This window comes from Ammospiza caudacuta, chromosome 7 (genome assembly GCF_027887145.1).
Source record: "Ammospiza caudacuta isolate bAmmCau1 chromosome 7, bAmmCau1.pri, whole genome shotgun sequence".
Lineage (NCBI taxonomy): Eukaryota > Metazoa > Chordata > Aves > Passeriformes > Passerellidae > Ammospiza > Ammospiza caudacuta.
Window position 1 is genome coordinate 18,405,431 of NC_080599.1, and position 27,980 is coordinate 18,433,410.

A 27,980-nucleotide genomic window follows, 5' to 3' on the forward strand; every position below is an offset into this window, starting at 1 on the left:
ATTTGTAGGTAGTAATTCCCAGTGCTGCTCTGCATTCTTACTAACAATACAACTCTTGCTCTTAGTTTCCAAGCAGACTGAAACTATTTTTGTTGCTTTACCATGATCTGAAAATTCCAGTTATGTTAAACTCTTCTTCTATCATTGAGAATTCCATCTAACATTATTTTATTCTTACTAACCCATATGCACAGCTCACAATCAGATATCCACCTCCTTAAAAAAAAATCTCTGAGCCTGATCTAACCCTCACTACTTCCGGATGGAAAATATCCCCAGGATATCCAAACTCACCTGTTCCTCTGTTTTTTATAACATGCCAACTGTGGCACAGTGCATTTAAGCAAGCCCCCTAAAAATGAAAGTTTTAAACTATACAGGTTCCTTCCTGTTTTGCTGAAACCGTGCAAGGCTTCTTATTGACATTTTCTAAGGCAAAATGGCAACTCAAAGACTAAATAAAAACAACTGCTCTCTGCTATGAATTCAAGAGGGATCAAAACTCAGGCAGACAGATTCTTCTGGCATTTGACAGAAAGAAGAAAGAGAACAGAAGGAACCAAGAGATGTGCCTGAACACAGTAATTTATTCTCCACGTTCCCATGCATTTGAAGGCACACCAGGTAAATATGTACCACTGAGAATTTCCAGGGAATTAGAATGGTATTACTACATTATACTTTCAAAGCAAGCCAACCTGTCCATGTTGAGAAGCCATTAAAATGTTATTCAACAGCTCATTGCCTCAGGCTGCAAACCTCCTCAGAAACTGAGAGGTGAAGATTTCCCTCAGGAAGTCTCCCTCCTACAGCAGGACATGTGTGCTTCTGTGAGCTTCAACATGCCTGGTGGGAGCTGAAGTCACTGAACAGCAGCACAGAGGAACAGCCAGGCAGGCCACCTAACAAGCAACTCCCAGCACAGGAGCAGCTGTAGCTCCAGGGAGGTTTCCCTCTCTTGGGGACTGCACACCTTCAGCCCATCAACCTCAGGTGGCTGCAGGCAGGATGGAGTAGACAGAGGGCACGGCAATACTCATACTAAAAAATGCAGAGTGGAAGGAAGGGCAGTCATCTTCTGAGTAAGAACATTTTTTCCAGCTGTGTGGTGTTCTTCTCAGAAAGGCCCAAATAGAGAAAATGGCATTTTAGAGCTTGTGTGAGTCACAGAATGAAATCTGCAGAAGTGTCGCCATCAGTTGACAAAAATTCTAGCTCCTGATGAGCAGTAAATAAGATTGTTCCACAGCTGAGACACATAACCTGCTACGTTATTAAACAGAGAGAGTAAAAGCCTAATTATCATTTTGTACAGAAAGCCCTCTGTAAATCTGCCAACATAATTAAAAAACATAACACTCATTAGCCTTTTGCATACTGTGTTTGTGGTTTATTAGAGGAAAGCAGCAACTCATATAGAGGTCATACTGGGTCAGTTCAGTCTTCTAACACATAGAAGAGTTTAAAAGTTTTGAAATTAATGCAGTGGTAAAAGCAATTTCTCTAGAAAGAGTCAGGAAATATCAATTATTGTTTATACAGCTGTTAAATTGTGCAAGTATCTTATATTTTGTTACCCTAAATGCTAACATTAATGTGGCACTGTAATGATGTCCTTCCAAAGCCACATTTACCTTTCCATTCTCCTGCTTTTAATTCAAACTAAAGTATAAATCAGAGCACTGCACTTTATTACAGCTCTGAACAGAACTCCCACAGCTGCACACATAATGCCAGTGTGGGTTCACATGTGGAGGAGCTGGGCTCAGTTCCATCCTCCTTTGTGCACCCCCATGGTGGCACTCTGACTGTGACAATCACCACTGCTGCCTTCAGCTTCACCCAGCAGTGACAGCTGGAGAAGGCAGTAATGACAGCTTTGGGAAACTGGATGAACAGAGACACACACCTCCCTCCTGCTTATTCCTACAGATTCTGGAAATCATGGTCCAGGGACCTGCAGCATAACTAACCTGCCTCTTGCAGTTGTCTGACTGTCCTAACTTTAGCACACATTTGTCGCAGACATCTTTTTTTGCACTAAAAACCTTTCTTAGGATTTTTCTTCCTGAGAAGCTGAGAGGCTTCAGGAACAAAATGTAAACATTGATTATCTGCTGCTGTGGAATGCAACAGGTGCATCTGTGATTGGCCCATCTTGGATGTTTGTAATTAATGGCCAACCACAGCCCAGTTAGCTTGGACTCTCTGTCCGAGACACAAACCTTTATTATTCATTCCTTTCTATTCTTAGCTTAGCTAGCCTTCTGAGATGAAACTTTTCCTTCTATTCTTTTTAGTATAGTTTTAATGTAATATATATATATATATATATCATAAAATAATAAATCAAGCCTTCTGAACATGGAGTCAACATTCTCGTCTCTTCCCTCACCTGAAAACCCCTGTGAACACCATCACACACATTCTGCCTTAGATAGCCAAAAGGGGGCAAAAAAAGTCCAAGTTTATTTCAAAGTGCAACTTCCACAGGAGGGTCATCATCTCTCATCTCCCCTGCCAACAAGTTTTTAGCATGTTGCCCCATCAGCACATCTCTCCATTAGCTCAGAGGCTCATTTGGACTGCTGAGAATATCTCTGTTTGTACTCAAGCCCCAGGTCTGACCTGCTCTTAATTCTTCCTCAGCCTCATTAACTGCAGGCTGAGGCAGTGGAGCTGCCTAATGATTTGTTACTGTCAAGTCTCACATAAATCAGAGCACTGATGATGAGTTATGGAGGCCTTTGCCTCACCTACTGGAAAAACCAGCATACCTTAAATAGAGGTAGTTTATCGTGGGGGGGGGGAGATGCCAATCATTCCATGTGACATTCAGCTCTCCCAGCCCCAGCAGGGTCTGTGATCACAGTGCACAAAGCCAAGGGCTGCACGGGCACTTAGAGGGAATTGCCCCCTTTGTTCCCACACCAGGGAAGCACATCAGCAGTGGTCAGTGAGAAGCAAAAGGTTATTTTGGATGCTGCACACACTCACTAGGGTTGTCTATCAGACATCTGCCCTAGCAACTAGCTCATGGAAAGAACAAAATGTAACTTCATTATAGCTTTTAGCACTGCTGTCAGACACAGGATTAAAACCAAGAAAGCATCTTCATTCAAAGGTGAAGATGGTTCTGACAACTTTTTGATGTATACTTTGGGAAGAAATTTCCCCAAACCATTTTTAGTCTCAAAAAAAGGTTTTCTCTGAAGGTTTTGAGTACAGTAATAGCTGTCTCCATTTAAGTTATTTAAAGAGATATAAATGGAAAAGGGGAACCTAGGGAAAGCAATACATAATAACTTTTAGGACTATCTTAAGAACTTAAGAATTTTTTAATTTGTTTCTGGAGTCACCACCGCTGTTGACTTTGGGACTGAAAGCTGGTTCCATCCTAAACAGATATAATGCTCCCAGATATCTGTGATTAGACAGGCATCTAAACACTCATAAATGGGAAGATAACTGGAACCTTAGCAGTGTAGGGACCATTACTGATTCCTGATTTAAAAGCAGGTAAATTTTGGGTTCTGCTGAGATGTCCCCTGGTACTTTGGAGAGAGATTTTGCATTTTATTTTGCTATTACTTTCAATATTTATGCTTAACATTTTGAATCCACATTTCCCGTGAACTTGTAGTTCTGCATTGCTACTTCTTGTCTGGGGAGCCAGAATGCTCTGTCTTGTTTCTACCAGGCATTTTCTGAGAAAAACAGCAGCAGCCTTTGGTTGCAGAAGTGACTAGTGTGCCAACCTGCAAAAGAGACAGCCTTACCAACACTGAACATGCTACATTTTCTAATGGTTCTGCCACACTGGGGAAAGACAGAGGTGCTTATATTCAGAGTGATTCACTCTCACCTACAGAAAATGCAGAACTAGCAAACAAGAATAATTTGTACATTTAGCTCTAGCTGACAAGGCTTTTAAATAATCAACTATGTCATGGTGAGTTAGAAGAATCATTTACCTTGTGCAAAAGTTTGCATTGCTCCTGGTGCTGAGCGTGCAAACTGCACCACTGCAACCTCAGCCTCCCGTGCAACCACTGCAGGTACCGAACATCCACTCTGCCTTCAGGTCCTGCTTCACCTGGGCCTTCCTGGCTCTCAGGCACATCATCTTCACACTGAAAGCAGGAAAGGATACCAGACTGGTTTAATTAGTTTCAATATTTTCAAGTCATCCATCAGTGAACATACAAGATATTCAGGCCAAAGAAGAAAATCACCCTAAAATGAAGTCAATTCCAGCAGCACAGAAAAATTACAACACAGGACTGGGAACTGCCTAAACAAGTAGAGAAGTGTGGAATACATATCAGCTTCTCAGCTGTGATGTGGTGAGCTGTCTCCCCTCCCATCTTTCATTTTCCATACCCAGGAAGACACAGTGCTCCTGAGACAGCAAGCATGTTTTTTACCCAGATGGGAAAAACTGTATTTTGACTGCATTCTAATATGTCAAAGAACATAAATAAGATTTAGCTCCTGCAGTGTCTTCCTGAGACCCCATTTTGTAAATCAATAACTTATACAGGGACAAAATCATGGGCCTGTGCTTGCCCAGCTATTTTCTTTCCTCCATCCAGCATTTCCTGTCTGGCAGGATTGAGGAAAAGAAAAAATCCTGCAGCTGGCAGAGACCAGGACTCCACAGAGGCACTCCCAGCTACAGCTGTATCATCTGTCTTGCTTGTTTTGCCTTTTTCCAGAGTAATTTGGAAGGAAGAACAGAGAAGCCAAGAGTTTCCATTTGTTCATCTTGTCCCACTTTCCTTCTGCTGCAGATGAAAACCCAACACCAGCCAACACCTTCATCTTCTGCATGAAATTCCTGCAGCACATTTGTTGTATCTCTTCCCCAGGAACACGGGGAATTCCACCTCCCCCAGCCCCCTGCACAAAGACATCATTCACATGTACAGACAGATCTCTCCGTTTGCAGCTCAGACTCCTGCAGATTGCAAATTAAGAGGGGAAGAAGACATGGGTAGTTTTACCTCTGATGCCAGTAATGCCATTTAAAGTAGAGCTTTCCATTTCATGCAGTCTATAGGAATTACACACAAATAACACAACCCATCATTCCAAACATTTTTACCACAACATGTCATTAGAAGTAGAAATAACACAGAACTGCAAAGATTTGGTTATTCAGAATGGATGTTTGCCATTCTGAAAGTGTCTCCCAGTTCTTAGACTCTCAAGACATTTCTTTTAATTAGAAATTTTAAAAGCCTATTTGAAACATGACTGTTTGCAAGAAAACACTTAGGCAGATATTTGGACCCACAGACCTTGATGGTATTTAAGCATATGTGCTTCCCTGCTTCACAGATTTCCACGTTCAGGAAAATCTTCAAAAGATCCAGTTGGCAGGCAAAGCTTGGATGTAGTTCCAATTTGGATCCTAAACTAACAATGCAAACTGTAAAATGAAGATATTTAATCTTGCCTAAAATGAAGATTTCAACAGAAGTGTGTCTACAACCATGATCAAATAACCCCTAACACTTGTTTTAACCTAAATATCTCCAGCTGACAGGGCCTCTATTACAATGAGTGTCCCTATTATTCATAAGCACAAAAATGCTTTTCTGGTCACATACCAAACTGTATCAGTATTACAGGTCTGTTCCCTTTTGCTCTGTGGCTCAGATGAACAAATGCTATAAATCACAGAGGTGCAGGGCTGGAAAAGGGCTTCTACTTTAAAGGCACAGATTCATCTTTAACAAAAAAAAAAAAAAAAAAAAAAAAAGAGGAAAAAAAAGAAAAAAGAGTTTGTGTCAACTCCAACATCCCTCTTCTTCCTCTGCTCCTTTGTCTCCAGGCTCCCAAACCAAGGCACTGTGTCCTAGGACACTGCAGCCCAAGCCAAGTAGCTCCATGTAAGAGGCTGAATGAGGGATGTGGGACTCCAGGGGCTCTCCAAAATGCAGTTTATTACATCCAAGAGGTCACAGAAGTCCAGGGTTATGGGTGACAGAGCTGTGCCTACAGCTGTCAGCTCCAGCTGCAGGCAGGCCTGGAGACCCTTTGGTTTTGGTCACATTGCATTATATAATATTGCTTTTCTTTGCTGAGCATCTTAATACAGAAGAACCAATCTATACCTTAACTATTACCTATAGCCTATCATAACTGCTATAATTACCATATTCATGTTACTGTTCTCCAAGCACTAAAAGTTAGTACATTACAGTTTAAGCTAGATGTTTTTCAGTTTTCTTGCAATGGAAAATTCTGAGACCTTTTTTCTACTTGCAACATTGGCAGGCTTGTTTGCCTGTGCTTTCTGCTTGGTAAAAACATCTTCTTGTTTGGGGTGGGTTTATCCTTTTCTCTAAGCCATAAAAACCCCTTGTAACTAACACACCCTTTGCCTCCTTGGTTATCCAGTAAGGCTGGCTCAGCAATTCTTTTCTTCTATATCAAAACTTGCTTTCATTTCTATTCCTTCTTCAGATTTTGCATTCAAAAATCTTTCTGCCAAGCATCCATATCTGTGAGACCTTCTTGTCAAACTTTCATCCTTCCCAACACCTCCACAGCTCAGATGTTTTGCCCCAGCCAGGAAGGCTTCAGGACCAGGACACCATGCAGATATGATCCCCAAGCTGCCCATTAGCATGGTAGCTAAGCAGCTGGATATTAGTCATGGCAACAGAGAAAACCCACGTGTAAAGAACATTAAAACACCTCACATAAGCAGCTAGAAAGCCACAAGGCCAAAGACAGACTTGGGAATCCCAGATTAAAATCTGCAGTGTCCATAATTTACAGTCCTACTCCAACTTCCCTGGTTAGAGGTTTCAGAACAGCACAAATACTGCTCTCCTGGGGATTTATTTCAGGAAGGAATGGCATTAGACTCGATTGCTTTGGCAGTACAGTGACAAACAGCAGCAGAGCTAATTTTATTGTAGCAACCTGCCTTATTAATATTAAAATAAGGAAGCCAGCCAATCCATTTTTAACGGGATCTCTCCATTATTTATTTCACAAACTGCACAAAAAATTTACTTTTGCTATGAAATACTTAGCCCGGCATAAAGTAAACAAGGTGTAAAAAAAAAAAAGGTCTTGCATATTATACTGTGACCTCAATTTCCAGTCCCATCTTTACAATCTAAGACTATTTACTGCTCTCCCAGGGGGTGAAAAATCACAAAACACTGCCCCAAGCTACAGGCTTTGCTTTGAGTATCAATGTGAATTTATCTAACCTATGCAGCAGCCCAGGTACACACCTACACTCACTCTGAGATACAGAAGTGCATATTTTTTTAGTCCAGTTCACAGAAAGAGCAGCCAAGGCAACTACCCAGGGACCCCAATGGCCTTCCCACACTTGGGATGCTCCACACCACTTCTGGAAGAGATCATTCCATAGCCACTTCCCAGAGAATCATTTTGCTTGCAAACTGTTTGCTGCAATTAATGCTTCTCTCTGATTCCATTTCAGAGAAGGGACGAGCCTGGATCAGCTCGAGGAATTGGTGCCACAGCCCTGCAGTTCAAAAGCCACATGAGCAAACATCAATGCCCTCCTCATCACCACACTGGGGCTTGTCCCATCACTGTGATACCTGAGCTGGGCTGGTCAAACTGGGAGGTGTGGACCTGCCAGAGCACCCCTGAGCAGTGTAACTTAGGAAAACTGATTAAGCAGAAGATAGAATGAAGCTCCTCATTTCACTCCCACCATAACTCACCCCAAAGGAGCTTTCTATGCTAAAAGCTCCAAGCACTGCTGTTAGAATTTTTCAGTATCCACTCATTGGCAAGACTAAGAAAAGCAAACACAAGCCTGATCAAAGTGACAAGCATATATTTACACGAGCTCCCTCCAAGCCAGTTTCTGAACTATCACCCTGCCCACACTCCAGCAGAACCACCTCTCCTGTGGTAAAAGAGCCAGGAGAAACAAACAGCTAAGCCCCAGAACAAATACACCATCCAAGATACCACCCATCCCCATCCCAGCTAAGGTAGCTCACAAACTACAAAACCTACCCCAAGCTCACAAATACACCTCTGGCTTAGCCAGACCTAAACGTGGTTTATGTCCCAAAAGCATATATTTAACAATTTTTGCAAGGCAGCCTAGAATTCAGTCTTTAACACACAAATTTTGCCCTAAACATTCCATCCCAATCTATTTCAAGTCAAATTATAAAAAAAAAAAAGTTGTCAGATCATTCCCAAAAAGTGTGAATTGGCTTGTGGTTAGACAATGCAGCAAGTGCATTAAAAAAACCCCAACACTGCCAAAGTCCTCCTGGCAGAATTGTTCTGAGCAGACAAGTCAGAGTCATGAAATACAGTGAACTGAAAAAAGCCATCAGATATGAAAGTGCTCAGAGGAAAAGAATAAGGGGTGGGAGAAAGGAGAGTGTGAAAAAGACATGGTGCTTTATCAATTTTCAGCCACATTCCATACATCTGAGGAAACAACTTGCAAGCAATGTGCTTAGAGAGAAATTAAAGATTAAGAAGTTTCAACTTCAACAGCAGAAATGAAGCTGTTCTTTTTTGGTTTGAAATACAAAGCAATCCCATGTTATCAGAAATCAGAGAGCAGGTGTACCAACAGTGGACGGAGATAAATTAAACAAGTACTTCATCACATAAATACTTCATCAAAGAACAACACAGGCACCAGTGTGTTTACAGACATATGAGAAGGGAGCATTTTTTCCACTGCTTGCTCTATTTGAGGATTTTAGTGACTTGGTATGGAATAGATTTTGCTCTGCTCATACATTTTGATTTACTAAAACTCCAAAAACTGATTTAATGAAAAATTCCTTGCAGATCCAGCGATATGCCATTAGCAGGACTGCAGAGGAAACACTCTGCTGTGCAAATTCATCTAGACTTTCTACACTATTCCTACTGATATAGGAATCTTTCAGGCTTATAAATCCTTACCTTAATAAATTCACTGTGCTCTGAGCAGGCACTGGAATAGAAAGGGCCTGCACTGCTGTAAAACACAGCCATGGCAGGGCTGGCTCCCCCAGAGATGCTCTTTTCTGACTGTGAGCTGCCACCTGTCGGCCCAGGACAGAGTCCAGCTCATCCCCACCGAGCTCTGCCTTTCCCCAGGCATCTTCCAAATCCCTCCAAGCACCAGCTCTCTGCCTCCACACCTGGACAACCAGCAAACCATCTGCTGCTCACACTAGCCATGGAGAAACAAGCCTGCTGGAACATGGATAAGATGTTTCACCCATGGATAGATGCACTAGGTCAACTCCCTGACACTAATCCTTGAGCAGAGCAACACAAAGCAATTGCCAGCTGAAGCCTCCAGTGCCCATTCCCAGCCCACAGGACTGACTCCAGGTCTAGACAGAAAATATTTACTCACCCACCACTCAGATCTTAACTACTCTCAGCCCACAGCCTGGTATCACAAAGGTGGGTAGGAGCACATTTAGATCCTCACTGCAGGGCTCAGGAAAGGCAAGGCAGTCACATAAATCAAGCCAATAAAGTGCTTCTGCAGCTTTTACTGAGTGCTCGTTCCGAGCCACTCATAATTCAGACATTGGTTTTGATGTGACATAACATATGTTCACTTCTGTAATTACACATCTTTAAACAGAACACAGTTTTTGGTTGGTTTTTTTTCCTAATTAAACACCATAGCCAGAAATAACAGCATCAGACATGCTTTCTTAATTAATACAGCCATATATCTATCTGCAGGAGGGAAAATGTGAAAAGGAACAATCTGAGCAGATGAATGCAAAAGGGACAGCACTATTTTCATTAACAGCACCATAAACAACACTAAATGAATTTCCTCATAGACAAGACAGGATCCAGATTAGATTTATGCAGGGAAAGATAGATGGTGTAAAAACCCATTCCCAAATGGTGCACATACCAATTAAATCTCCAGATATTTGCATAGAATGTCAGTTTTCCACAAACATGAGTGTTCTCAACATTGAAGTTACGCTCATATCGCATTCAGCAATTAAAATTAAAAAAAAGTGAAGTCCTGTGTTTCCTCAAGGCCTTTTAGCTTTTAAATTTCTATGCCTCTTGTAAGAATTACTACTCACAACAGCACTCCCAAGAGCTTACTCTTGGCAAAGAGTGAAAAAGAGAAGGTGCTGAGGGAAGACAGAAAATGTGAACATAGCTCTTACCCATGCCTGCCTTGTTCAAACAAGCCTCTCTGGCAGTAGCCACGGGCCTGAGGCACTAGAGCACATCAGTCCTTTATCCCATCCCTCCCCACTCATTTGGGAGGCTGTTTAAGAGCTCTGCAATACAGCAAAAGCACGAGGCCTTTCAATGAGCTCGGCAGTGCTGCCTAATCTTTGGAGCTGCAAGGTTTTAAAAAAGAATGTTAAAATCCCAATGCTCACTGCATTATATATTCAGACAGAACATGGAAACTCAACATCCTAAGACCAACACGTGACAGGGCAGACCTTAACTGGGAGAACGTTCGGCAAGGCTCATGAAATGCAACACAATAATGCCTTGCACTGCTTTTTTCCCCCTGCCTGCAGCTGTAGTTCCCCTTGCCCATGGCCATTTGCTCCATGGTGGCAAGAGAGGAGCCCCTGGAGACAGAAAGATGCAGCTCCCTGCAGCAACAGCACACCTGGAGCTAGGGGAACACAGGGAACAGCACCTGCCCTCCAGGAGAGAGGAGACAGAGCTCTGGGTAAGGGCCTGCCATGCCCCTCTCCACATTCCTGAAGGAAAACTCCTCCTGAGGGAAAAGTGCTTTATTTCAGAGGATTCCCTCAACCTCAGACCCAGGTTGCTGACAGTGGGACACCACAAACAGATGCTGACATTTAACTCCAAAGGCTGCAAAGATAATCAGAACGTACCAAAGGCACTGGCTGCTCCCTGGCACTGGAGGGCAGGAGAGGCACTGAAACGTCTCAAAATCCCTCCTGTTTCCCCAACAGCCTGGGAAGGAGCTCCCTGTGCTGGATTTCAGCAAGTACCAGTGTGATCATGGTAAACCTTCCTAGCAGCACACCAGTCCTCAGCATTTGCTCCTCACACAGCTCAAGGGCCTGTCTGCTGAACCCCATCCAGAACACGTCAGCTGTAATGTCAAGCTCAAGAAATTCTGCAATTCAGACATTACCAGAGACACAGCAGATTCAATAAATTATAAGCCTTTCTGATCAGTTCAGACTTGTCTTTTACAGTGTTTTACTTTGACATGCTGTCTAGAAAAAAAAAAAAAAACACTTCTTAATTGTGCATTCACTGTGTCAAGCAAAGACAAATGTGGGTAACTGCACATCTTCCAGTGTAGCACAGGAAGAAGGCACCATGACAAGTTCAAAGTATGCTACAACAGACTTGTCAGCCACACTGAGGTGAGGAAAATTCTGCAGGAGAAACCTCAGGGATGCTGCACCCTCTGCTCAGGTTTAGCAGATGGCTTATAAAAAAGGAGTGTTCCTTAGCAGCTACTGAATCCAGCAACAGTAATAGCAGAAAAAGGGCAAAAACATAAATGGTGAGAGTTACTAGGAAGACAGGAGGACAAAGAGAATAGAAGTGTAAGCTGAGGGAATAAGGGAGGAAAACCAAAAAATGAAAGCTGACAGACTAATATAGCCCATAAAGATCTGGAAAGTAATTATGCCTCTGAGTCAGAATCAATAAGGTTAATAAAATTCCCTCCTCTGTCCTCACTGGAATTGATGAAGACATGGAAAAAATGCAGAAAACTACTTTTCACTGAAACTAGTGCCCAAGGTTTCCTGGTTTTCTACTAGGTGGAGCATCGAGCTGGGCTGCTACTTTAACACTTTCCTCAATAACATGGTTTATGGAACAGCAGTGACTGTCAGGTTTTCTGTGAAAGGAAGGCATTGCAACAAGATTAGACCAAGCATAAGCCTTACACGGTACTGGAAATAGCCAGTGAGCCAAACTCGACCATGACAAACAAAAGATTAATCAAATTGCAAACCTAAGGGTCAGAAGACATGTTTATCTTCATTTTTGCCCACCAGAAGTAATTAAACTGAATTCATTTTGGCATGCTGGAGACACATGCAGGAATTCCAAGCACAAGAGACATAATAGCTCTATTTGTTTGATTACTACAAATTCACAAAAGGGGAGGGGCATCCAATTTCATTCAGAGGCCCAGAAGCAGACAGGGGGAATTAGTGGAAAAAAGAACCAGTGTTTGTACAACATCTCCTGATGATCATGAGGGATATAACATCACTACACCCATTTAAAAAGCTCAACAGCCTCCACACATAATCAAATTACAGGGCACACAGACTAATTTCAGCTGTAGAAATAAAAGAAGCACAGGCAGTATTCCTGCCTGGAAACAGGAAGAATATTGTGCTCACAAATTACTGCTATTACCTGGCCAAACCGTCACAGATTTGGAGAAAGCTGGGGCGGTATCATTGAAATTTAAAATGCGAGGTAAATAAGAATTAGTCAAATATTGAATGTGCTAAAAAGGGAAGTTTATATCAATTATATCCTTCTCAGAGAGAATGAGAACTCCCCAGGTGTGCCTCCCAAGTTCAGCGAAGGAAACAGCTTCAACTACAGGTTTTCAGCTGTGTCTTGTACACTTGGATTTGTTCTGTGTGAATAAGAATCAATAAATGGCATTTGAGAATAATGTGCCAGTACATGATCACCAAAGCAGCAGCAGACGTTGAGACATCACAGCAGTAAATATCTGAGATGGAAATTCACAAGGGGTGTCAAAAGCCTTTGAAAACCTTGTCCATCAATTACTGGCCCAGTGCTTTAATGCAATTAATGGGCGAGAATTCCCAAGCAGACACTTCAGTGCATCGATGTGAGCCTCCAATTCAGATTGTTCTTAAGTCTTTATAGATCTAACAGAGTTTGTGATTACTTCTTCTAAAGAGTTGGCCAGTGCAAGGTTTGAACTTTCACTTACTGCCTCTGGAGTCACCAACCTGCTGACAGATGAGCACAGTAAATTCAGAGAACCTGAATAAAGTTTATCATGGATTATGGATCCCAGTTTATCATAGATTATGGGTCCCCTCCTCCTTCTCCTGCTCAGCAACACAGTTTGCTCCTTTAGCTGTTTCCCCTCCCAGTTTATAAATTCACATGGCCAGGGAAGGACCTGCCACAGGCCCCAGGATCCTGGTTCAGCAGACACTGCAGCTCTGCCCTGCCAAAAACCACGAGCTGGAGGCGCCCTGAAGGGACCTCTTACCTAACACACAAAAGCAGCCAACCCCAAGAACCACCCCAGGCCACCAACCATGCCTGTCCTTGCCACAACTACCTCACAGTGAGTTAGTTCTGACTACATTAGCACTACCTCTTACCACCTTTCATCATCTCTGAGTTTATCATTTCAGGAATCACTTAAACTCTTGGTTCTGAAAACGTAAGTACATGCAAAAGTCAGCTTGTGGAAGCTTTTCCCAGCTCAGGTTCAAAAGATTAAGAATTCCATGCAGAGCTTGAGCTCCTTGTCCATCATGTGTCACGAATACCCTTGTACCTCTGAAAATCCTTTAGAGCTGATGGAAGTGTTCAATTTGCAGGGAAAGAAAACAGTGTTGCTAAGGAACTGCAAAGGAAAAAAGGCCAGAGTGTGGTAGCCTGAAATGAAATTATTTAAATTAATTGGCCGTTGATATGTTGGGTATTTGGCACATTATCAGCAATTCAGCAGGCTTTGTTTCAAACTTGGGCTGAAAGAACAGTCAGAACATGACTGTACACTTAATTTAGGGATTAGCTCCATTCTCTCTTCTCACACAACAGACCCTGTTCATCTTGGTGGATTTCAGACAAAATTTTAAAAGCAAATCACGTGAATATCGGTTTGAACTAAAGCTATGCATACTCTTACTGAGACTCCTTTCCTTTTAAATGAAGTCAAAGGGTTCTCTCCAAATTTATTCTCACTGGTAGACCAACAGATGTACTTTTCCAGCAAGTACTGGCTTTTACACTTTGCTCATTTTGGCAGAGATCTCAGCCATGCACAGAACTAAATGTATTTCATGGATTTTTGTTTTGCAACATTTTCACTTCAGGAAAATTGTTTGTAATCATTAAAGATTTCATTCAGTGGAAGACTTTTCAAGTTCTCAACTGAGAATTTCATTTCAATTGTTTTAAAGAGCATTCCCTTCTCTTTCTCCTATTTTTTGAGACAGATCTTTCCTGAGTGAAGGTTTTTTCCTCTTCTTTTATCTTTTTCCTTCACTTTACTGAAATAGAAGAGAGTTAAGACTGCAGAGACTGCACGTCTGGTGTGTTAACTTACAAGATGTCAGGTAGCAAAGTGACAACCTCACCCTCCCCCTCTCTTACTGAGATTTTGGGGTTTTATTGCTGAACACTGGCAGATGAGCAGGCTTTGCCACATGAATAAAAATAACAAAAAATAACCAAATAACAACAGCCAGCAAATACCAATATCTAACAGCAATAAAACTTAACACTTCTATGAAACAAACAAGCAGCAGGTTTTCACGAGTGGTTTCCAAGGAGCTGATTCACTGATCAAAATGAGGTGTGTGACCCACCCATCTCCTCCTCACCCACCACTGCCTCCTTGCATCCTTGCCAGTGCATTCCTAGATCTTCATTTGCTTTGCACCTAAAGGCTGAATTTATCGGTTTTGCAATGCCTAGTTGATCAAATAAAAGGTAAGACCTCTCCCTCAAAATTCCATTTGCTTTAACTTTCTTGTGATGGAGAATCACAAAACCCACTAGTTATGCTATAACTATATTCTTTTTTTTCCCTTGTAAATATCTATTTTTATTGGAGCATCAAAACTGCTGGATGAGCACCATACAAGAAATGTTTCCATTAATACAATGAGCTTTACATACACAAGCTAACTCCAACTTCCAGTCTATACAATTTTTGTCTGGTCCATTAAAAAAAATATTCAGACTCTCAAGCCTTTCCAAACACTGTTTGGGACAGTTATGGAGTAAAAACATTTAATATGCATCCCATGCTTTTTGAAAAACATGAGTACAGCAGGTGAGAATTGCAGTGAAAGACACACCAGTATGTGTGGCCATGAGAGATAACATTGTATTACCATAGTTCTTTCATCCCTTTTTGGGAATTGCAAAACTTGAAGCCTTCAGAGAAAATAACACAGGTGCTGCCCCACTCCCTGAATTCATGTCACATTTCACTTGTCACTCTTTTGTAACAGAAATTAAAAAAAAATTTAACAAAAAAAAATTAAAAAAAAAAAAAAACCTGCTACTGCAAATGAAAAACAAGAAAAAGGTAAAAGAGAAGTTGAAAGTAAAAAGTTGTCCAGCTGTGTGTTTTTTCTGAAATCTCAAGGCACCCTTCACATAAGTGGATGGCACTGCCAGTCACAGCTCAGCCTCTTGTGCTCCCTCTTCTGTGCAGCAAATAATTGTAGTGCAGCAAGAGTGGTTCCTTTCCTCAAAATACTTCTTGTAATGTTGTTACAAAAAGGATTCTTTCCCTTGAACTGTTTTCCATTAGTACAAGTGTTTTCTTTCTGAAGACACTGTTTTTATATTGCAGCTTTCCTGCTTTGCTGCCCCCTAAAAAGGCTCCAGAAAACCAGGGGAAAAACATATATAGGTTTAAGAAAGACCACACATCTTAGACACCACAAGATAATCAGCAGGTAGGGATTCTGACCTCCAAAGTCCTTTGCCAAAAAACTAAGAAATTCTGTGAGCCTATCATCTTGAAGCAGACTGAGCAGTAATTAGTGTCTGACTAGATGATGGCTACTTCAGAACAGATTTTCTATGTACTAACAGCTTTTACTAACAGAAAAAACAACATACTCTAGTGTGTTCTCAAAGGTCATTAGTGACCTCAAGGGCAGGAGCTGCCATTTGAGACCTTGTTGTTTGCAAAAAGTATTATTTGCCTTACCTGCTCTACCCAACAGTGCCAACACAGCCAGCATTCACTGCTAACCTTTTGCCTGCCCTGCAGAACCACTCACAGCTCAGTCTGGGAGCCCAAGACCCAGAAGCAGAGAGACTGAAGAGATTCACTTACCTCCACAGTGGCCTCACCCACACTGGAAATAGAAATCAGGGAATTCAGGCAGGGGAGGGAGTTTGATAAAGAGAAAGAACTGTGGTGGCGTTAAAAGGGGTCCCAGGATGAGGGAAGAGATGAGAATCTTGACTCCATGTTTCAGAAGGCTGATTTATTATTTTATGATATATATTGTATTAAAAGAAAATTATATACTAAAACTATACTAAAGAATAGAAGAAAGGATTTCATCAGAAAGCTAGAAAGGAAAGGATTGGAATGATAATAAAATCTTGTGACTGACCAGAGAGTCTGAGACAGCTGGACTTTGATTGGCCATTAATTAAAAACAACCACATGGACCAATCAAAGATGCACCTGTTGCATTCCACAGCAGCAGATAATTATTGTGTTTCTTTTTCCTGAGGCTTCTCAGCTTCTCAGGAGAAAAAACCCTGGCAAAAGGATTTTTCATAAAGTGCGTCTGTGACAAAGAACCCCTAAGCTTTACACACAGAAAGCTTAGAGAAGGGAAAGGAAACAGACAGCGGCCATTTTTGAAGCTGCAGTCACTTACCTGCCAAGGCACCAGGCCAGCACCCATGACACCCTGCTGGTGACACAGCTGCTGTCACAGGTGACTCGTGCACAGGCTGGGGGGGAGGACACAGCATGCTCACCGTGCACACAGAGGTGTGGTCCCCAGTCTGCACTCTGTTCTGGGCCAGCAGCTGCTCCAGGAGGCCGGGGCAGCGCAGCAGCCAGGAGAAGGCCAGCAGCAGCTCCCGGCTGCCCGCGGAGCCATCGGCCGGCAGCCGCTGCAGCTGGGGCCGCCCGTAGCCGCGGTACCACAGAGCCCACTGCACAAACCTCACCTGGGCACCTGGAGGAGAAAAACACCACAGAGTGACACCCTGCAGCACTGCATGCACCCAGCCAGCCCCACAGCGCTGCCTCCTCAGAGGGCAGCACCTTCACCCAGCCTCAGGAGGGCAGGGGAGACTTGGTCTTTATCAAGCGTCATTGTAGCCTTGAGCTGGAGATAGAAATGGGCTGGATGAGATGCTCGGGCTTTTGTGTGGAATGGCTGAATCTTTATTGTACATAGCTTACTTTTATATGGTGTTAGAAGTACCCTGTTTGAATTTAATTGGATAGCTAATTACTGAAACTCAGTTGATTGGTTGGTAATGGTTAATGTACATGTTGATCAAATTTTTTTCTTTCCAATAGTTTATATTTTTTCATGGACTCACAGGATAGACTTTTTATTTTTGTAGCTGTGAACTCTTTTCTCATAAGAATAGATTGTTATGTAAACTGATTTTTATTTTTATAATTTTTTTTCTCAGGTTAGTTTAGCCAGAATAGTAAGGTTTGAACCATGTTTTATAAGGCTTTTCTTTTATAAGGTTTTATCTATAAGCCACAATCAACAACTGGTGAAGGACAGGAGGGAAAGGATAAAAGCCTTCGTTATACTGCCCCATTCTGATTGCAGGAACTGCTGCTCAGGGAAGAGAAGAAATTCAAAGTTGGGATCAAGACCCAACTTTGAATTTCCAGGAGGTAATGGCCTCCTGGAAATTAACAAAGGCAACTAGCCACCCCCACCACAATGGGACTCCAATTCACCTATTCATTTTTTATGAGTCACCAAGCATGCTATGAATTAGTAAACACTCTGAACAACTCTACTCCTGAACTAAACTGGAATTTAGAGATAGGAGCTTCACAGCCTGCTGCAAATCTCTGAGCGCCAGAGAGCAGAGATAATGCAGCACAGCACATGGGCTATTAAATTCTCAGGAATGCTCTGATCCATATTCCTTCACACCAGCAAATGTTACCTGACAGCTACAAGACAGGCACTGCACGGCTGTAAAATACTGAGGAAACATAGAGAAAGTTATTATTAAAAAAGGTTCTGCCCAATAAACCTTGGCTCTGTACTAAGGCAAAAACAGAATAAAGAACATAATTAAGGGGACAATGAAAACAACACATACTGGCTAAGAACCAACAGCTGTAAAAAGAAGACCTGCTCAGAAAGTTTCTGAAGTTCTCTGAGGGCTACAAGAAGCAAGTGATTAAGGAAGATTCAACCAGGGCAAGACATTTAGACTTCCCACTGGGATTCAGCTTGCACAAAGAAACCAAGGCACTGCAGTGGGGGGAGAGGAAAAGCCTTGGATCAATGACAAGTACCCAGCAGACAAGAACCAGAGGGCAGGAACAAACAGTGGTTTCACACGAGGGCTCTGTGCTAAACAGCTGCTGTTCAAACAACTCAAAATGACACTTAGACAACGTGACAGTGACAGAAAACTTGGTGCTGCTGTGATATTAGTAGTAAAGAATGCAGGCAGATCATGAAGGACTGCAGAACCTTGAGCCTAAGCTTTAAAAAGACAGATAAAAGTATTTTTAGAAAAAATGAAAAATTATGTGCACAAAGAAAGAAATGTTCCTAACTTTACTGACTTACAACATGAGACTGGACCTGGAAGTGCTCTGTGGGCTCAGGAACACCATCTCAGATGGTAAGGTTTTTAATGACAGTATCACAACTGGTTCTGACAGGCATCCAAAGGCAAGCTCAGTGTGAGAAACCTAGCAAGGACACTGAACAGAACACAAGTACCCACTGTGACCCTGTGATTATTTCTTCTCTCCCATTAAGGCTACAGAAAAATTGGAAAGAAATGAAGAGAAAGGACAAGTACAACCACAAGAACAGAACAGCTGCACTGTAAGAAGCGATGAAGTAGGCCAAGAAGAGCAAGAATGGATATGACAAAACTCTTCAAAATCCTGAGTGCTGTGCAATTGGTGAAGAGTGGATGATTTGTTTGCACAACACTCAACACAAGAACTGTGAGCCAACAAAGTTAGCAAGCATGTGAGTCAAAACATGATAAAAGAGATGCTCTTCACACACGCAGCAAAATTCTGAAATTGCTCACTGTGGGACTCCATGGACTCCTAAGAGTCACTCAGGCTCAAGGAGAAACTGGATTCACAGAACAGCAGTTCATGGAAACTTATGAAACACAAACATATCCTCTCTGGATTGCAAAGTCTGAGATGGAAACTGCTGGAGGCTGAAAGAGTATCCCCCATGCCATGAAAGCATCCTTCTAGATTTGCTCTTTTCTTTCCCTTTGACAGCTGTCACAGCTGGGTGGAATCTACAGTTTCATGCAGTTCAGGCATTCCTACAAAGACCTAAATCACTCCATTTGCCCTTTTCACAGACCCTGTAAATGGAACAAGCAGCTTCCCTTCCCCATGTCAGGGTGGCAGAAATGCCTGTGGCTTGCTAAAAATCTTACTGGAGATGTGCTCTCCAATCCTTCAAGCACAGGAGGAGCAAGCAGATATTTCAGATTTTATTTTGATCACTTGTGAACATTCCAACATGAGCAGGATTTTCATGACATCCTTTCCTTTTCTGTGTCCATTTGTCAAGAAAGGAACTGCCATAACAGATAAAGGAAGGAATCCTCCAAAAGGAAGGATGGTCAGTACATGCTTTCCTCCTTTTTCAAAGCAAATAAGCATCACATGCTGCCATCTGCAGTTCAAGGAGCTCCTTAAAAAATCACATATCAAAGTGGAGGAAAGGAGAGCAGGTCAGGTGGTTTTTATTTTCTTTTATCACCATTTCCCTGCTCTGATATATCACTCAGGCCAGATCCACCAAGGCAATTCACCACCTGAATTTCAGGGTTGTTCTGGTCCTTTATCTCCCTCTGCAACATACTGCTGTCACAGGAGAGGGTGCAGCTGGTGTGCCAGGCAGGAATTGGGAATGAGCAGTCAAGGCATGGATCTGAGGCTCAAGGAGCCTTCCTGTAACCTTAGAGAAGTCCCTTAGTTTTCCCCATCTCCAGAGTGCTCAAGTTAAAATGCAAAAGTATAAATGGCAACAAAAGTATAAATGGCAGTTATGTGAGCACCCAGGACCAAGATGGATTCTTCCATAATGTGTGACCAAGAGAGAGGAAAAAACATCACTCAGGTAGAAAAGACACACCAGACACCTCTCTGACATCTTCTCATGGCACTAGGATGGGGAAATTTATATTGAAAGACCTTCACAAGGCTCCCAACTAATCCCCTTCTCCACAGATAGTATTTATAAAACTATATTCAGCAAGTAAGACCAAGCTGGGGATGAACCTCAGGGTTCAGCTCACTTAAAACTATACTCTTCCACTCCTGACAAATATTTTCAGTGATTTACAAGATGATATTCAAATAAGAGCTATGCACTAGGCTGGCAGGCTAAAATGGAAAGGAATTACAAACCAAGTACAAGCAGAGACACAGACACATGACTTCATGCACTCAGACAAGGAACACCTGCACAGGTAGTGGTATTATGGGAAACTACTGCTTCAGAAAAACATTTTCTGTTACTTTTGTCAAACAAACAATCTATTGCAGCTCCACACCTCTTTCCCATGCCATAAAAACTGAACAGCAATCCCAGAAAATAAATGTGTCCTCCGACTATCCAAATGTATTTGGCACTGCTACCTGGTGTGGCTGTCAGGTTGTTAACCGAGTCCATCAGCCTCTGGGAAGAACAAGCAGCATGAAAGCACTAATCGTGATTTCATCAGCAAGGTTATGCCCAGAGTATTCACACAGCTTACTCTGACTCTCCACTGTCCAGTGGCCCACTGCTGTGACATGTTTAAGGGGCTAGGTTTTACAGCAAGTTTACACCAAAGTTTACAGTTAAGTGTTTTTCACTGTGGGAAGAAAAAATTCTCACAGAACAAGAAACCAGGAGGCAGCAGCAGCAGAATTTTATAACCACTGACTGGTAGGCTTCAGTGGGATTCCTGAACTAGCCAAAGATCAGTGTTTCCTTTTGAAAAATAAAGGATACAAGATCACTGGAGAATGGCTTCTCTTTTCCAGAAAGCTGTTTCTATGCTCACAGTAACCCCTAGACCAAAGGAGTCTTCACAGCCTTCCTCTGGGATCTGGCAACTGCTGCCCTCCTTATTTTAACCAAGGTAATTAAGAGGTTGTACAAAAGAGCAAAGAAAAGCAAAGCTTGATCTGTGGACTAAGGCACTAGACTTGGATTAGAGGAATCTGTTTAAATTCTCTGTTGTGTAACAAGATCCTACACAAACCTGAGAAAGTTATTTAGTGCCTATGCCCAAGGCTTATTTCATTTGCATTAAATACACAAGAGACCAGAGCTGGGGCAGAGAAGAAAAGCAGTAAAGTATCGATTGTGTTCAGAGCAGACAACCCATTCACTTGCCAAGCAAAAGTAATTAGTGTCATTTGAAAAACAGTACAGCTCTCCAGCCCGAATTTCAGCTTTAATCACCAAGTTGTGACTAAAAAGGTTTCTCAGAAATCAGCTGAGCAGTTCTCAGCAGAACCACACACTGGTACCTCACAGCTGAGGCTGTGTTTGCTGTCCCCAGAGCCAGGAACCTGCCACGCGCACTAGGAAATTCTGTCCCCAAATGCTACAGGCAATCAGTATGGGAGCAGCCAGGCCCCAGTAAGGTTGCAATGTGCAGGACCACATCCACAATGCTGTGGGAGACAGTCAATAAACCGACTTGCCATACACAGCAGACTGTGGATGAGTGGAAAAATAAAGACAGCCAAATGAAAAACAGCAGTCCTGCGAGTAACAGGACTTCCTGCTGAGCTACCAGCTGAACTATGCTGGTGGTTTTGCTCTGCATTCCACAATGCTGAACCTTTCTTAATTCCATTTACAGAGCCACCAGGCTCACAGCCAACCAGGGGCTCAAGCAGTGCCTGGTTTAGGGTGTTTTGCTTTCAAGGGCACAAGTGAATATTTAATGGAGTTGGTATGAGGAGACCTTGATTCATCACAATACAATTCTCATACAATGAAAAGGCCCTAGATAGACATGTTTCAAGAGAGAAGGTGGGGAGTAGTGGTACATTTAAGAAGTAAATAGTGTTTCTGCTGCTTTGAGAAGCCAATCTGCATTCAGCTCCTCTCTGAAGCAGTGGCCTTGTCCTTAGAGACATTATTCACAGTCCCCCTAAAATAATCACACAAAGTCCATTTCTTGTTTTATCTAGAACTTAAATCCAAAACACTGCCTTCATGGTTCTCACGTTGCAATTCCTGGCTCTGACACAGGACTGGATAGAAAATGACCAACAGACTCATGGTATGAATGGGAATGGGAAAAGAAGGAACCAAAGGAAAGCACTAAATCTACTTCTGTCTTTGCAGATACTGAAAATGCATAACATCACTGCAGAGATTTACCTGCAATAAAATGTCAAAGGGATGCAAGAGCCTGTGGAGCATCCCAGTTTCCAGGACAAAGCACATCAAAGAGCAGCAACCTGCCTCACAGCACGTTTCCTCATCACTAAACCTGAGGTCTGGTAAGTTGGGGACACAGGTGTGCAAAACAGAGCACTCACTACAGGGAGAAAGGAGCCAAAGGTGCTACAAAACCAGTCCCAGGACAGATGGAAACTGCAGTCAGCCAGAATGATGTTATTTACCTATGGCATCAGACTCTGTCCAGCTGCCCCCGTGGATCTGCTTCAGAAGCACATACAGCAGCTTCCAGAAGTCCAGGCTCTGCAAAAGAGAGGGGTGGAAGGGGAGATCAGCAGGAAAAATATCTGCCATATTAATTATTTAGTCTTAATTAGGCAATTAAGCCCATATCTGAACATCACACATGGAACAGCACATCTGCTGACCCAGCCAGCACCATCTGATCAGGCAGGTTCATGTATGTCAATGCTCCTGTTCATGTATGTTCACGTTCCTGCCTGGTGAACACAGAATCTATAGAAAGGAGCACCCAGAAAGAAAAGGGCTAATGTTGTACAGCAACACTCAGCACTCCTACAGAGAGACCCATGTGTGGAGCAGTCCAAAATCTGCTCTGATACAGCCGCATATGGCACAGCTCAGCCGCAGCCAAACAGGCACCTGAACACATCTGACCAGCGCCCAACTCAGAGAGGCACGACAGAATGAGCTGGAACTGGGAATGGTTTCTTGGCTGCACAAGGACAGCATGCTGACAAACTCAAACAGTGATTCTTACGGCTGGAATCTCAGTCAACACTCGTAAAACCCTTAAAATAGCCGAGGAAGGGAGGTACCCTGTGTGCGAGCTGGCAGCCTCGGAGGCAAAGCAGCCAGACCCCAGCTGGGTACGGCAAAGGGCAGCAACCCCAGGCGACACCGAGGAGGTGTCGCAGACCAGGGTGAAACACCAAGTTACAGCCACAGTGAGGCACAGCCCTTCCCAGAGCGGCGAGTTCGCTGAGATTCCCTAACACGTGTCAGCTGGGCGGACAGCGAACCGGGGCCGCACCGAGCCGGGGCCATAGCGAGCCGGGGTCACACCGCGGCCCCTCACGCAGGGCCTGCCCAAGGCTCAGTGCCCGTGGCGCTGCCGTGCAGAGCCGAGTGTGCCTCCGGGCCCCGTCGCACTCGGGGGTCCCGCTGGTCCCCGCTGCCCCGTGCCCCGCAGGGTCTCCGGGCGGAGCGGCCGGCGCTCACCGCCTGCGGCCGATCGAACCTGGCGCGGCGCAGGGTGTCGGGGGCGGGCCGGGCGTGGGGCGGCAGGGCCCGGCACAGCGCCCCGACGGCGGCAGACAGCGCCGGGCCCCGCTGCCGCTGCTCCTCCCGGGGCTGCTGCTGCTGCTCCCGGGACTGCTCCCGCTGCCGCCCGCGCATCACGCCGCTCCCGCCGCCCCGGCTCCAGCGGCAACGCTCTTCCGGGCCGCCCGCCCGCGGCAGCGCCCCCTGGCCGCGGGGAGGGGGCACTGCGGGCGCGCCAGCCCTGCCTCTCGCCCTGGATGTGTCTGCAGCTCCCTGCATGTCCCTGCCTCTCGCCCTGGATGTGTCTGCAGCTCCCTGCACGTCCCTGCATCTCCCTGGATGTGTCTGCAACTCCCGCATCTCCCTGGGTGTGTCTGCATCTCCCTGGGTGTGTCTACAATTCCCTGCATGTCTCTGCACCACCCTGCATCTCCCTGGATCTCTCTGCATCATCCTCCATCTCCTTGGGTGTCCCCGCCTGTCTCTGCACGTCCCTGCACCACCCTGCATGTCCCTGCATCACCCTGCATGTCCCTGCATCGCCCTGGATGTCTCTGCATGTCCCTGCACCACCCTGCATCTCCTTGGATGTCTCTGCATCTCCCTGCGTGTTCCTGCATCATCCTCCATCTCCTTGGATGTCCCTGCAACTCTCTGCATGTCCCTGCATTGCCCTGGTTGTCCCTGAAACTCTCTGCATATCTCTGCATCATCCTCCATCTCCTTGGATGTCCCTGCAACTCTCTGCATGTCCCTGCATTGCCCTGGTTGTCCCTGCATCTCCCTGGATGTCTCTGCACATCCCTGGATGTCCCCACACCTCCCGGACCGCCGGTGGTCCCGACGCTCCCTCGGCCTGCGCTCATGCCTGGGGGCACAGGACGCTCCCGGGCTGTCACCCACACGTGTCACCCCCACCCCGAGCCATGGACGCGCCTCCTGCCCCGGCAGAAAACACCCGGGAAGCCCTGCGAGCTCCCCCCACCCTTCCTGGCGGACAGAGCTGCTGCAAAAGCCGGCAGAACTATGGCAAAAGCACAGCTCACTGCAGTCCGAACAGCTCGGGGACACGGGGAGCAGCGCTGGGCAGCAGCTCTGCGATGTTCCTGCAATATCCCTGCGATGTTCCTGCGATATCCCTGCGGTATCCCTGCGACATTCCTGCCTGCCTCCTGCTCAGCAGGCCGTGCTGCAGCCAGCCCGGGTCCCCAGGCATTCAACCCCCGACATGAAGTGATCCCAGTTGTTAATCCTCAGGCACCATGAGGGAGGAGAAACGGAGCTGCTCTGTGGGAGAAGCCTGAGCTCCTGAGAGAAGCCTGGCCGTGACCAGGGTTTACAGACCCAGAACCTGGCACGGAGATGGATTCCTGCTGTGGGTTAGCAGAGGGAGCACAGCTGGTCCGTGCCAGGGACACGAGTCTGCTCCGCCAGCGCCGCGGGGATCCTGCCTGTGCCTGGGCATGAGACCTGCTGGAAGCCCCCACTGATGGTTTCTTGGCCAGTTCCCCAGCTCATAGCCCATTTAATGTGCTCACTGTGCATCTAGCGTGATGCCTTTACTTTTTTTTCCACCAGTATCTGAACAACATGAAACAACATGTGAAATTCCTTCCCGCTACGGAGCAGGCTCTTGCAGCCAAATGGCTGCCTGCAATGAGGAGAGAAATCACAGTGGTCCAAAGGGTCCTCCAGCCAACGTGAACTGTGTTTGCACTCCTTCCCTCTGGTTGCTCCTCTCCGGCCTCCCACCCCTGTGCTGGGGAGCACAGCCCTTTCCAGTGCTGAGTCCTGCTTTAGAGCTCTCCCCATCCTGTGGATCCTGGCTCCTGCTCCAGCCAGCCCTGAAAGGACCCCTGGGTGTGAGTTATCCAGGCTTAAGGATTTTTAAAATATCTTCTCTAGCAGCTGTTGTCTCACATCCTCCTTTCCTAATGGCCTGGAAAGCATTTTCCTTATCCCTTGTCCAGTTCTAGCTCAGCAATCTTTATCCACTTCTTTGCTCTCCTTCCTTACAGGCTTGGCATTTCCACATGGTTCCTTGCCTTTGGCTTCCCACAGCCCATAAAGTCGCTTTTTATTGCCCAGAGCCTTATCGAACCGGGACAATCCTGTGCTGTCTTTGGCACCCTTCTTGGCTTCCCATGCCTTGCTGCTATCGGGCGCTGTCTGCTCCCTCCATGACACATCGCTTGTCTATTTTCCCGTCCCTGCTGCAGTCTCCAGGCAGGAGGACCTTCAGCTGCAGCCAATTTCCTGTGTTTTCTTGACCACTCCATAAACCCAGCTCAAAGCTTTCCCTGTCCCCACACACATTCCTCTGTCTAGGCCTTTCCTCCCCAGGGCAGCTGCCGAGACAAGGGCTCTCCCGCATGGCCCGGTGCACACACAGGGAGTGGTTCTGTCCATCACCCCTCCTGTGGGCTCCTGTCCCCCAGCCAACCCCCAGGCCAGCCAACATCACGCTCAGCAGCTGCGATTCACACCGAGAGCCCCGTGCCACCCTCCATCCCGCTGGCCAAACCAGCCCCAGCACAGGGCTGGCGCTATGCTGGCCAGTGTCCCCTTGTGCCATGGCTCCCGCGGCACGCAGCCCCGTGGGCACAGCTGACACAGGACACTGGCGCAGTGCAGGGCTGGCACCAGGCCACGGGAGGCCAGGCAGAGCATCCCAGGCTCCCAGCACCCCAGCAGCACAGAGGGTGCTTGCTGCCGGCCCGCCAGGCCCCACTTATCTGCTCTGCCTGGGCCGTGCTCCAGCGTGGGAGAGGCCCAAGGGAAGGCAATGATTTCCTGCTGCAGACATGGACCCTGTGCTATGGACAGGCGATGGAGGTGACAGTGTGACAGCCCCAGCGTGCTGTGGCGATGGCACCCTGCTGGCAGCAGAGCCCTGCTCATCCAGGCCGCCCTCACTCCCCTCTCCCAGGCAATAGCATTCTGGCAGATGGAAACCAGCCATGGCTGGCTGACATCAGCACACAACCCTGATGTCATCATGGAGGTTGGAAGCCCCCAGGACCCTCTCTGTAGAAAGGAAGCAGGACAGAGCTGGCTTATCAGCTGGTCCCTGGCTCCCAGGCACTGAGGCAGATTCAGGGTGAGCATGGCAGTAGGGACAACAATGGCAAGGGCAAGTCCAGGCACGTACTGAGTAGCCAGGGATGCTTTAGCTGGGAGAGGCCACTGGACTTTGCCCTCTCTGGGTTCCCAGGCCCGTGTGGTGCCACACAGCCCCACAGCTGCCCATTTCAGTGCCATGTGTCAGCCGCGGCCATTGTGGTGCCGGGTGACTCAGTGGGGCCGAGGGCTCTGTTAGCAGCCGTGCCATGGCAACTCGCCACACACAGGGCCCTGCTGCGTGCACAGGGCTGCCTGAGGTGGTGATGGCTCCTGTCCCATTGCCTCATGCCGATTGTATGCGATAGCAGCCATCCCTGCCCGCTCCCTGATGTCACCTCAGCCCGCTCTGCCAAGGGCAAGGTGGGAGCTCTCCTCCTGCAAAAACAACTTCTTTGGTCTTTTGGGGTTTAATTCTTAATGCTTTTATCGCCGTGAAAGCGTGGGTGGGAGCCAGCCTGTCTCCTGGCCAGGCCCCCAAGCCAGGCATCAGCGCTTCCCACCCTCTGCCGCCAGCTCGGGTGGCCAGAGTTCCTCACCTCTCTCCTTCTCCTCTCCTTCCCCTCTCCTTCCTGCAGTGGTATCTGCTGAGCAGCTGTCAGACCAGAGCACAGCTTCCCTCCCTGCCTGCTCCAGGGAGGCCTTGGGTGGCCAGAGCGTTTCACACCCTGAGCAGGTCTGCCTGACCTGTACCACTTTCCACTGCGAACATTTCCAGCTCCTTCCCCGTGCCCTCCTGGCACTTTCATACACACTTGCTCTTCCCCCACTGGGACATCAGGTTAAGCAGAGTGGGACAAGGCATGACCTGGCAGCATGGCCATGGTGCTGGCAGAAAGGAGCCAAGCGAGCACAGGGCTGTGGACATTGATGGGCTGTAGCAATGCTGCCATGACCCCACAAATGCTCTGGTGCAGCTTTTCCTGGACACAGGCAGTCAGTCAGCAGCAGGCCTGTGTGTGGGCTGTAGCACCAAAATTCAAGGTCAGCTCCCTGCAGTTGGATGGTTAAGAAAGGTGTTGGTGTTTCAGGCCCTCTGATGCAGGGCTTTCAGTATGATAAGTGAATTGGGAACAATTAGAAAGGAGCTCTGAGGTCACGGCAACTCTCTTCTTGGGAGTTTCAGCCTTTTTACTCTAATAGCCAAGCTCCTCTGCACAGAGGGAAACTCCCTGTGATCTCCTCCCCCAGCGCCTTTAACACAAGACTTCCCAAAAGAAGGCA

The 27,980-nt window shown here is 45.8% G+C and overlaps 1 protein-coding gene across 1 annotated transcript in view; it reads right to left on the reverse strand.

Annotated features, from left to right (window-relative positions):
• Positions 1-23,771, reverse strand: part of TEDC1 (tubulin epsilon and delta complex 1) — a 70,699-nt gene extending 46,928 nt beyond the window's left edge. Inside the window, exons 1-4 of the mRNA XM_058808902.1 lie at positions 23,595-23,771; positions 22,577-22,655; positions 16,720-16,922; positions 3,975-4,133 (exon numbers count right to left, since the gene is read on the reverse strand). Of these exons, the coding sequence (XP_058664885.1) occupies positions 3,975-4,133; positions 16,720-16,922; positions 22,577-22,655; positions 23,595-23,771 (618 nt within the window). The remainder of the gene's footprint in view (positions 1-3,974; positions 4,134-16,719; positions 16,923-22,576; positions 22,656-23,594) is intronic.
• Between the last annotated feature and the right edge of the window lie 4,209 nt (positions 23,772-27,980).